Source organism: Scyliorhinus torazame, chromosome 29 (genome assembly GCF_047496885.1).
Source record: "Scyliorhinus torazame isolate Kashiwa2021f chromosome 29, sScyTor2.1, whole genome shotgun sequence".
Classification (NCBI taxonomy): domain Eukaryota; kingdom Metazoa; phylum Chordata; class Chondrichthyes; order Carcharhiniformes; family Scyliorhinidae; genus Scyliorhinus; species Scyliorhinus torazame.
The window spans coordinates 32,922,720-32,933,552 of record NC_092735.1 but is presented as its reverse complement, the minus strand read 5'-3'; the positions used below and the strand labels follow the sequence as shown (position 1 = coordinate 32,933,552).

The following is a 10,833-nucleotide window of genomic DNA, read 5'->3' as shown; positions in this document are numbered from 1 at the left end:
CTGATTTCAACTCTATTTACCCGCTCTCTCTCCATAGCCCTTAATTCCTCGAGAAATCAAGAATTTATCAACTTCTGTCTTAAAGACACTCAACGTCCCGGCCTCCACCGCCCTCTGTGGCAATGAATTCCACAGACCCACCACTCTCTGGCTGAATAAATTTCTCCTCATCTCTGTTCTAAAGTGACTCCCTTTTATCAAAATCTGTGCCCCCGGGTCCTAGTCTCCCCTGCTAATGGAAACAACTTCCCTACGTCCACCCTATCTAAGCCATTCATTATCTTGTAAGTTTCTATTAGATCTCCCCTCAACCTCCTAAACTCCAATGAATATAATCCCAGGATCCTCAGACGTTCATCGTATGTTAGGCCTACCATTCCTGGGATCATCCGTGTGAATCTCCGCTGGACCCGCTCCAGTGCCAGTATGTCCTTCCTGAGGTGTGGGGCCCAAAATTGCTCACAGTGTTCTAAATGGGGCCTAACTAATGCTTTATAAAGCTTCAGAAGTACATCCCTGCTTTTATATTCCAAACCTCTTGAGATGAATGACAACATTGCATTTACTTTCTTAATTACGGACTCAACCTGCAAGTTTACCTTTAGAGAATCCTGGACTAGGACTCCCAAGTCCCTTTGCGCTTCAGCATTATGAATTTTGTCACGGTTTAGAAAATAGTCCATGCCTCTATTCTTTTTTCCAAAGTGCAAGACCTCGCACTTGCCCACGTTGAATTTCATCAGCCAGTTCTTGGACCACTCTCCTAAACGGTCTAAATCTTTCTGCAGCCTCCCCACCTCCTCCATACTACCTGCCCCTCCACCTATCTTTGTATCATCGGCAAACTTAGCCAGAATGCCCCCAGTTCCGTCATCTAGATCATTATAAAGAGAACAGCTGTGGCCCCAACACTGAACCCTGCGGGACACCACTCGTCACCGGTTGCCATTCCGAAAAAGAACCTTCTATACCAACTCTCTGCCTTCTGTCTTGACAGCTAATCGTCAATCCATGTTAGTACCTTGCCTCGAATACCATGGGCCCTTATTTTACTCAGCAGTCTCCCGTGAGGCACCTTATCAAAGGCCTTTTGGAAGTCAAGATAGATAACATCCATTGGCTCTCCTTGGTCTAACCTATTTGTTATCTCTTCAAAGAACTCTAACAGGTTTGTCAGGCACGACATCCCCTTACTAAATACATGCTGACTTGTCTTAATCGACCCTGCACTTCCAAGAATTTAGAAATCTCATCCTTAACAATGGATTCTAGAATCTTGCCAACAACCGAGGTTAGGCTAATTGGCCTATAATTTTCCATCTTTTTCCTTGTTCCCTTCTTGAACAGGGGGGTTACAACAGCGATTTTCCAATCCTCTGGGACTTTCCCTGACTCCAGTGACTTTTGAAAGATCATAAATAACGCCTCCACTATTTCTTCAGCTATCTCCTTTAGAACTCTAGGATGTAGCCCATCTGGGCCCGGAGATTTATCAATTTTTAGGCCTCTTAGTTTCTCTAGCACTTTCTCCTTTGTGATGGCTACCATATTCAACTCTGCCCCCTGACTCTCCTGAATTGTTGGGATATTACTCATGTCTTCTACTGTGAAGACTGACGCAAAGTACTTATTTAGTTCCTCAGCTATTTCCTTGTCTCCCATCACTAGATTACCAGCGTCATTTTGGAGTGGCCCAATGTCAACTTTTGCCTCCCGTTTGTTTTTAATGTATTTAAAGAAACTTTTACTATCATTCCTAATGTTACTGGTTAGCCTACTTTCATAATTGATCCTCTCTTTCCTTATTTCTCTCTTTGTTATCCTCTGTTTGTTTTTGCAGCCTTCCCAATCTTCTGACTTCCCACTATACTTTGCCACATTATAGGCTTTCTCTTTTGCTTTGATGCATTCCCTAACTTCCTTTGTCAGCCATGGCTGCCTCATGCCCCCTCTGACATTCTTTGGGATGAACCTCTGTATTGTGTCCTCAATTACTCCCAGAAACTCCTTCCATTGCTGTTCTACTGTCTTTCCCACTAGGCTCTGCTCCCAGTTGATTTTCGTCAGTTCCTCCCTCATGCCCCTGTAGTTACCTTTATTTAACTGTGACACCTTTACATCTGATTCTACCTTCTTTCTTTCAAATTGGAGATTGAATTCTACCATATTATGATCACTGCCTCCTAAGTGTTCCCTTACTTTAAGATCTTTAATCAAGTCTGGCTCATTACATAACACTAAGTCCAGAATGGCCTGTTCACTCGTGGCTCCATCACAAGCTGTTCCAAAAAGCCCTCCTGTAAACATTCAATGAATTCCCTTTCCTTGGGTCCACTGGCAGCATTATTTACCCAGTCCACCTGCATATTGACGTCCCCCATGATCACTGTGACCTTGCCTTTCTGACATGCACTTTCTATTTCGTGGTGCATTTTGTGCCCCCGGTCCTGACCACTGTTAGGAGGCCTGTACATAACTCCCATTATGTTTTTTTTGCCTTTGTGGTTCCTCAACTCTACCCACACAGACTCCACATCATCTGACCCTATGTCGTTTAGTGCTATTGATTTAATTTCATTCCTAATTAACAGGGCAACCCCGCCCCCTCTGCCCACCTCTCAGTCTTTTCGATAGGTTGTGAATCCCTGGATGTTTAAATGCCAGTCCTGAACCACCTGCAACCTCGTCTCGGTGATGCCTACCACATCACACCTGCCAGTCACAATCTGGGCCACAAGCTCATCTACCTTGTTCCATACACTGCGCGCATTTAAATATAGCACCTTCAATTCTCTATTGACCGTCCCTTTTTGTTTTCTTAGTGTGGTGGACCTTGGTTTACTGAGCCTTTCCATACACTGTGTCATATTTTGTGGGATGGGGACTATCGTAACCTCTCCTGAGTTCTGTCTTTTCGTGCTTTTTTGTATTCCTGAGCAGCTACGCTTCCCACTGATTACTTCACCTCTTGGTTCCCTGACTTTCCCTTCCCCCCAACCTCTAGTTTAAAGTCCTATTGACCACCCTATTTAATCTTTTCGCCAGAACACTGGTCCCAGCTCGGTTCAAGTGGAGACCATCCCAACGGTATAGGTCCCCCCTGTCCCAAAACTGATGGCAGTGTCCCATGACAAGGAACCCCTCTTTCGCACACCACTTTTTCAGCCAAGTGTAAACTTCCCTTATTCTTGCCTCCCTATGCCAATTTGCACGTGGCTCGGGCAGTAATCCGGAGATTATGACCCTTGAGGACCTGTTTTTTAAATTTGAATCCTAGCTCTTTATAATCTCTAAACAGGTCCTCTTTCCTAGACTTGCCTATGTTGTTGGTACCGACATGGACCACAACAATTGGATCCTCCCCCTCCCTCTCCAGCATCCTTTCAAGCCGGTCAGAGATGTCCCGCACCCTAGCACCGGGCAGGCAACATACCATGCGGGACTCTTTATCCTGCTCACAAAGGATACTATCTATCCCCCTGATAATAGAATCCCCTACAACTACAACTTGCCTATTTACTCCCTCCCCTTGAATGACCTGCTGAACCATGGTGCCTTGGTCAGCTGACTCATCCTTCCTGCAGCCCTGTTCGCCATCCACACAGGGAGCAAGTGCCTCATACCTGTTGGACAGGGTCAAGGGCAGAGGCTCCCGAGTTCCTGAGTGCTGGTTCCCTTTACCTGCCTGACTTGCAGTCACACCCTGCTGTCCCTGGCCACTGGCAGGATTTAAACTACTTACTCTGACAGGTGTGAATGCCTCCTGCAACACAGTGTCCAGGTAAGTCTCCCCCTCCCGGATGTGCCTCAGTGTTTGAAGCTCAGACTCCAGCTCATCAACTCTGAGCCGGAGCTCTTCGAGCAGCCAACACTTACTGCAGATGTGGTCACTGCAGCTCGCAATGGGATCTGCCAGCTCCCACATCAAGCAGCTCAAGCACATCACCTGACCAGCCATCACTAATTAATTAATTAGTTTAATTTAAGTTCACGAGTTTAGCTGTGTTTTTAAAAAAATTCAGGGCAGATTTGCTATCAACCAATCAGATCACAGCTTCCCTCTGACATCACTTTTGAAAAAACTGGAAAACAGGAAGTAACGTTAGGTTTTTATACACAGAGACTGCTCCTCCTCCTCCGAACGGCTCCCGAAATTAGGCCCGAAGAAAGAGAACAAAACAGTAGGGAAAAAGCACCTTCTCCCACTCTTCACCAAATTACCAAATTCTCACTCTGTCTGTGTCTCACTCACTCAGGCTGTGTCTCCTTGACCTGCGCAATCCAACCCCTGCGGTGCCCACCGAGCACGGAATGCCTCGAGTGTGCCCATGGACACCGCATGCTCCCGCTCCAGGGACACCCGGCCGCGAACGAGGCCGAGGAAGATGGGCAGTCAGGCTGGACGACCCCCTCGGTCGCCCGCTGCCTGGACCTATAAATGGCAAGTTTGGCCAGGCAATGAAATGAAAATAGCTTGTCACAAGTTGGCTTCAAATGAAGTTAGAGAAAAGACCCTAGTCGCTACATTCTGGTGCAAATTCTGGGAGGCTGGATTGGGAATTGAACCGTGCTGCTGGCCTGCCTTGGGCTGCGTTCATAGCCAGCGATTTAGCCCTGTGCTAGCAGGTTTATGAGGAGGTCCTCCACCTTCGCGGCCCCCCTCCGCACCGGATGTCCGTAGATCAGGAGCGTGGGGCTGAAGTGCAAAGAAAACCTCAACAACAAGGCTGTCAAGAAACCAAAAAGGGAGTGCAGCTTGGGACAGACAACAGAAACGTGCTCCACGGTCTCCACCAGGCCGCAAAAGTGGCAGGTCTCTGGCAAAGCCGTGAAGTGGTTCTAAGAGCTGGTCCCACGGGCTTCCCAGCGATGAGGAGAGAAGTCAGCGGGAAATCCAATGGACAATGGCGGGACCGGTAGAAAAATAGTTGGGCACCTCCTCCCCACCCCCCAACCAAAAAACACAGCAGGTGTTCAGTAAACCCCACTGACTGCCTTTTAAAGGATCAATGCAAGACTGACCGCTATTCCTGCAAAAACAACCGTAGTGAAGGTAAACAGCTATCTTTCTGGTAAACACTTGGGAACATGGACAGCCTTGTCGCACAGTGGTTAGCACTGTTGCTTCACAACGCCAGGGACCTGGGATTGATTCCCGGCTTGGGGCACTGTGTGTGGAGTCTGCACATTCCCACATTCCTCTGGGTGCTCCAGATTCCTCCCACATGTCCCGAAAAAAGTGCTTGCTAGATGAATTGGACATTCCAAATTGTCTCACAAACAGGGGCGGGAATGCAGCGGTCTTCACAGTAACTTCTTTGCAGTGTTAACGTAAGCCAACTTGTGACAATAATAAAGATTATATTTTGGCGATACTATTGAACATTTAAACTGGAACTGTTGGATTAGGGGTGGGCAGGGGGGGAGGGTTGCAGGGCTTTATCAACTGTGCACTCCCACCCCAGTGATTTAACAGGCAGAACTACTTTTCCAAACTGGACAGTCCAGATGTTGTCTAAACTGCTCCTTGTACAGCTGTTTCAGATCCTCTACCCCTTCTCCATCCCAGCCCCTCTTGGTGATAAAGAATAAAGTTAGATTAGCCCGGCTAGACAGCTAGAAATCTTTGTGAACCAATCATGTCAGCTGCAGAATTACACAGGGAAACAAATCTGGTCAGTGACATTTATATTCAAATGCAGCAACATGGCAGAACAGAAATTAAGCACAAAATAAAACTACACACACAAGTTGGATCACTCTTCACTGTAAAAGGATTAAAGTCAGTCAATCCAGGGTGAGCTTGTCAAACAGGTACTCTCCCGTGCCATTCTCAGGGGCTCCCAGTCTCTTCAGGTTGGTGATGTGATCTCCGAGCTTCTTGATCATCTTCACTTGTTCATCCAAGTCGTGAGTCTCCAGGAAGTCACAAAGCTGAAACAGGAGGACAGAAGAGAAATTAGTGTGGATCCTCCCCAGATGAAAATTCTCCCCCCCCGCCCCTTTTCACTGGGGAGTGAAAAGAAACGTTGATGCCTCAGAATGGAATTTAGTCAAACCCAGCAATGGGAAACCTAAAATAATTCTGCGAATGACCAGAGATTCCAACATCACTGGATAAGGAAACAAAATGCAACTCACATGAGGGTCAGTGTTCCCAGAGGAGAGTTTGTGCAGATCCAGCAGACTCTGGTTCACATTCTTCTCCATCTGAAGAGCTCTCTGCATTGCCTCCAGACCATTGCTCCACTCATCCTGCTCTGGTTTCTGAAAGGGGAAAGAGAAAGGTTGTGTAATGGGTGTTTAAATCATGGAAGGTAACATTGGAGACCATTAGCTCTTGGGGCTAAAGTAAAAAAGGCAGGATGATCAGCCACCATGGTAATGAATGGCAGAGCAGGCTCGAAGGCCGAATGCCTCCTCCTGCCTTTATTGTCTATGTTTCCATTGCTGGCAGTAGATCAGTCCATTGGCTTGGCAGAGCTAAAGAAACTCCATTCCTGCTAAGTCAATGTCTTGTGAAGTCCTGACTTTATCAATGAGTCATAGCGAGAGCCCACATTTTCCACACTATTCCTAGTTTAGCCCCACAATGGTTGATCCAATACTTTTTGGAGCACCCATTTATTGATCCTCAGTATTCACTCGTTCAAGTGCAAAGGTGAAATCATCTTTTATCTGTCGTCACACACTCCATTTTACTGCTGCTCACATTCTAGAGGGTGGAGTAGCAAGATTTGAAAGTACAAAAAAAAAGACAGTTTAAATTGCATCACCACAGAAGGCTGTTAAATTCCAACCTTGACATCCCCCAGGATGATGCGGCCTCCACGTTTATTCTGGAATTCCATCAGTTTCTCAGCATGTTCCCGTTCCTCATGTGACTGCTCCTTGAAGAACTCAGCAAAGTGACGCAGGGCAACATCATCCCGGTCAAAGTAAGAGGACTGCAGGTGGAGACAGTGGAAAAGAGGCAGGTCAGACCCCCAGCTATCAGATTCACCTCACCCTTCCTTGACCTCAATACTGGCCTCCAATTAGGGGTCCAGAGTTTTGGTTTTTATTGAAAAAAAAAAATTGCATTGTCAATGCTTTTCCTCAGTATGTTGAAACCCATCCCTGTGGATGGTGGGAGGAAACCTGACCCGGAGTAAACCCACACAGTGGGTCACCAGAGGGTTCCTGCCAATGAGGCAGCAGTGGTAACCACTGTGCAAGTAAGAATGCTGTTTGGAGTGAAGTTTGTTGACCACAATGAATTACATTCTTTCTCACACTAATGATGGAAAATAGAAAATCCTTCAAATTCAGTACATCAGCCAGCCAATTACATTTAATTGCTCCTCTTAACATAAGAACATAAGAACTAGGAGCAGGAGTAGGCCATCTGGCCCCTCAAGCCTGCATCGCCATTCAATGAGATCATGGCTGATCTTTGTGGACTCAGCCCCACTCTCCGGCCTGTACACCATGTCCCCGAATCCCTTCATTCTTTAGAAAGATCTTTTTCTTAAAAAAGGTTTCAAGAAGGAGCCTCAACTGCTTCACTGGGCAAGGAATTCCAGAGATTCACAACCCTTTGGGTGAAGAAGTTCCTCCCAAACTCGGTCCTAAATCTACTTCCCCTTATTTTGAGGCTGTGCCCCCTAGTTCTGCTTTCCCCGACCAGTGGAAACAATCTGCCCGCATCTATTCCCTTCATAATTTCATATGTTTCAATAAGATCCCCCCGCATCCTTCTGAACTCCAATGAGTACAGTCCCAGTCTACTCAACCTCTCGTCATAATCTGATCCCCTCAACTCTGGGATCAACCTAGTGAATCTCCTCTGCACTCCCTCCAGTGCCAATATGTCCTTTCTCAGGTAAGGAGACCAAAACTGAACACAATACTCCAGATGTGGCCTCACCAACACCTTATAAAATTGTAGCATAACCTCCCTAGTTTTGAACTCCATCCCTCTAGCAATGAAAGACAAAACTCGATTAGCCTTCTTAATCACCTGTTGCACCTGCACACCAACTTTTTGCGACTCTTGCACCAGCACACCCAGGTCCCTCTGCACAGCAGCATGTTTAACATCTTACCGTTTAAATAATAATCCATTCTGCTGTTATTCCTCCCAAAGTGGATAGCCTCACACTTGGCAACATCTGCCAGACCCTAGCCCATTCACCTCACCTATCCAAATCCTTCTGTAGACTTCTGGTATCCTCTGCACTTTTTGCTTTACCACTCACCTTTGTGTCGTCTGCAAACTTGGACACATTGCACTTGGTCCCCAACTCCAAATCATCTATGTAAATTGTGAACAACTGCAGGCCCGACACTGATCCTTGAGGGACCCCACTAGTTACAGGTTGCCAACCAGAGAAACACCCATTTATCCCCACTCTCTGCTATTTAAGTTAACCAATCCTCTACCCACGCTACCACTTTACCCTCAATGCCATGCATCTTTAGTTTATGTCGCAACCTTTTGTGCGGCACCTTGTCAAAAGCTTTCGGGAAATCCAGATATACCACATCCATTGGCTCCCCGTTATCTACTGCACTGGTAACATCCTCAAAACACCCTACCAAATTAGTCAGACACGACCTTCAATTGGAAAGGAGGGGTTTAGGTACCTTTAAACTAAGCATTCTACCAGAAACTTCACAGAATCCTGGAGTTAATTATAGATCCAAACTGGAAACAGCAATTCTAAAATAGGGACAAACACCTGCCTGGAGTGTTCAATCTATTCAGTCTGGGGAGGGAACATATCTAAAGACAACTCATTAATCTAGAGAAACTCTACCTGCTCAGAAAGCAACAAAGCCACAATCTTAAATTGAAAATAGGACTCCCAAAAATGTAAAACTCACCATGGAGAGGTAAACATAGGAGGAATAGAGCTCCAGGTTGATCTGCTTGTTAACAGCATCCTCACAGTCCTTGTGGTAGTTCTGACGCACTTGGAAAGCCATCTTACTGGTTAAGAGTCAAAGTCAAACAGCAACAACAGGACCTCAATCCTCACAAGCTCTTGTATTTATACAACTGGGACATCCTGCATTCAAACAGGGAATGACATCACCAATGATGATTGACAATCCCTGAGAACCAATCAGGAATCTGCCATGACTCGATACACCAATTAATCAATGAGAGGGGGTTGGGTGTGATACCCAGAGCCAATCAGGTCTGTGGAATACAGGAAAGATCAGGAAGGTTACTCTGTGATTGGGCCATTCAACCCTTCAAACATTTCCCCCCGTTCATATTGTGACTGGATTGAATTCTAACTCTGTAAACACGTCTCAGTCCCATTTCCCCCACACACAACAAAAATCTAACAACCTCAGCGTTGAAATGTTAACCTGACCTCTGACATTTTGGGTGACAGAGTTCCAGATTTCCATCATTCTTTGTTGAATAAATGCCTCCGAGCTTCACTCCTGAACAAGCTGGTTCTGACGTTAAGGCTGCGCCTCTCTTCCCACCTGGGGAAGGCCTCCTTCTGCCATGTGGAGATTCTCTGATTCTCTCTGGTTTCACTCTACCCACCCTATCAAATCCAATAATCATCTTCAACACATCCCCTAATTCTAGACTCTGTATTGAAAGACCAGTCGATGCAAACGGTCTTCATCATTTAACCCTTTTAGCGACGATTCCGTTCCGGTGAATCTTTTCTGGATCTCCACCAAAGCTAATTTATCCAAACTGGACACAGTGTTCCAGATGTGGTCTAAGCTGCTCTTTATACGGCTGTTTCAGAACCTCTACCTCTCTCTATTCCAGCCCACATTAGAAGAAGAATAAAATTCCATGAGCCTACTTAATTCGTTTTTGTAGCCATCACACAAACTTCTGGAGAAGGAGGCAGAGTGGTTAATTCGGCCCCTCGTACCTGCACCACCATTTAACAAGGTCTTGACTGATCTGATGAAGACCTCAAACCTCCCATCACCTTTGCCCCCTGTTCCGACCCCCGCTTACCAAGAATCTATCTGCCTCTGCCGTAAAAATATTCAAAGATTGTGTTTCCCCACTTTTTCAGGAAGAGAGCTCCAAAGACTCGTCTTCCGTCCACTGGTTTTTTAGGAATTTCTGTGCGTGGACAGCGTTGAGCAGAACAGATTGGACGAGGCTGACCTGCCCCAGACAAGCCACAGAGAATACACAAACCAGCTGACAAATTGGGGCAATGCAAAATGGATTTGTGGCGAATATCAAACAGAAACCTCAAAGAGACACCGCATGCTCCCGCTCCAGGGACACCCGGTCTCGAACGAGGCCACGGGAGATGGGCAGACAGTCAGGCTGGACGACCCCCTCGGTCGCCCGCTGTCTGGACCTATAAATGGCAAATTTGGCCAGGCCCAGGAGCAGGTTCACGAGGAGGTCCTCCGCCTTCCCGGCCCCCTCTCCACTGGATGTCCGTAGGTCACGAGCGTGGGGCTGAAGTGCAAAGAAATCCTCAACAACAACACTGTCAGGTGTGGTAAACCACTGTTTCTATATTAAGGGTTGTACGGTAGAACCTGCACTACAGGTTCACCTGGGCCCCTGCATGCTCGCTCTAAAATCTTCCCGCTGATCCAGGATGCGCCCAATTACGCTGAGGCAATGACTCGACTCAAAGAGAATTATGAGCAGAAGACGAACACGCTCTTCGCCAGTCACGCGCTCGCAACGCGTACTCAACTACCTGGTGAGTCAATCGAGGACTTCTGGAGGGCCCTGATCCCACTAGTTCGGGACTGTGACTGCCAGGACGTTACAGCCAAGGAGCACTCAGATGTTCTTATGAGGGACACTTTTGTAACTAGGATTGGGTCCGATGT

General features: G+C 46.7%; 1 protein-coding gene across 1 annotated transcript; it reads right to left on the bottom strand.

The window, feature by feature from the left end:
• Positions 1 to 5,759: 5,759 nt before the first annotated feature.
• On the bottom strand, positions 5,760 to 8,970 carry LOC140403786 (ferritin heavy chain, oocyte isoform-like). Its single transcript, XM_072491950.1, has 4 exons — positions 8,869 to 8,970; positions 6,801 to 6,947; positions 6,142 to 6,267; positions 5,760 to 5,934 (listed from the first exon to the last, which is right to left on the bottom strand). The coding sequence occupies exons 1-4, from the start codon at positions 8,968 to 8,970 to the stop codon at positions 5,788 to 5,790; spliced, it is 522 nt and encodes a 173-aa protein (XP_072348051.1). The 3' UTR covers positions 5,760 to 5,787.
• Between the last annotated feature and the right edge of the window lie 1,863 nt (positions 8,971 to 10,833).

Bases quoted from the DNA above. Each gene is read 5' to 3' on its own strand.
- LOC140403786 (XM_072491950.1), bottom strand. From the start codon at position 8,970: ATGGCTTTCCAAGTGCGTCAGAACTACCACAAGGACTGTGAGGATGCT. The intron at 6,948-8,868 runs GTGAGTTTTACA...CTCCACCTGCAG, and splicing joins CCTATGTTTACCTCTCCATG to TCCTCTTACTTTGACCGGGA. The intron at 5,935-6,141 runs GTGAGTTGCATT...CTCCTGTTTCAG, and splicing joins CTGGGAACACTGACCCTCAT to CTTTGTGACTTCCTGGAGAC.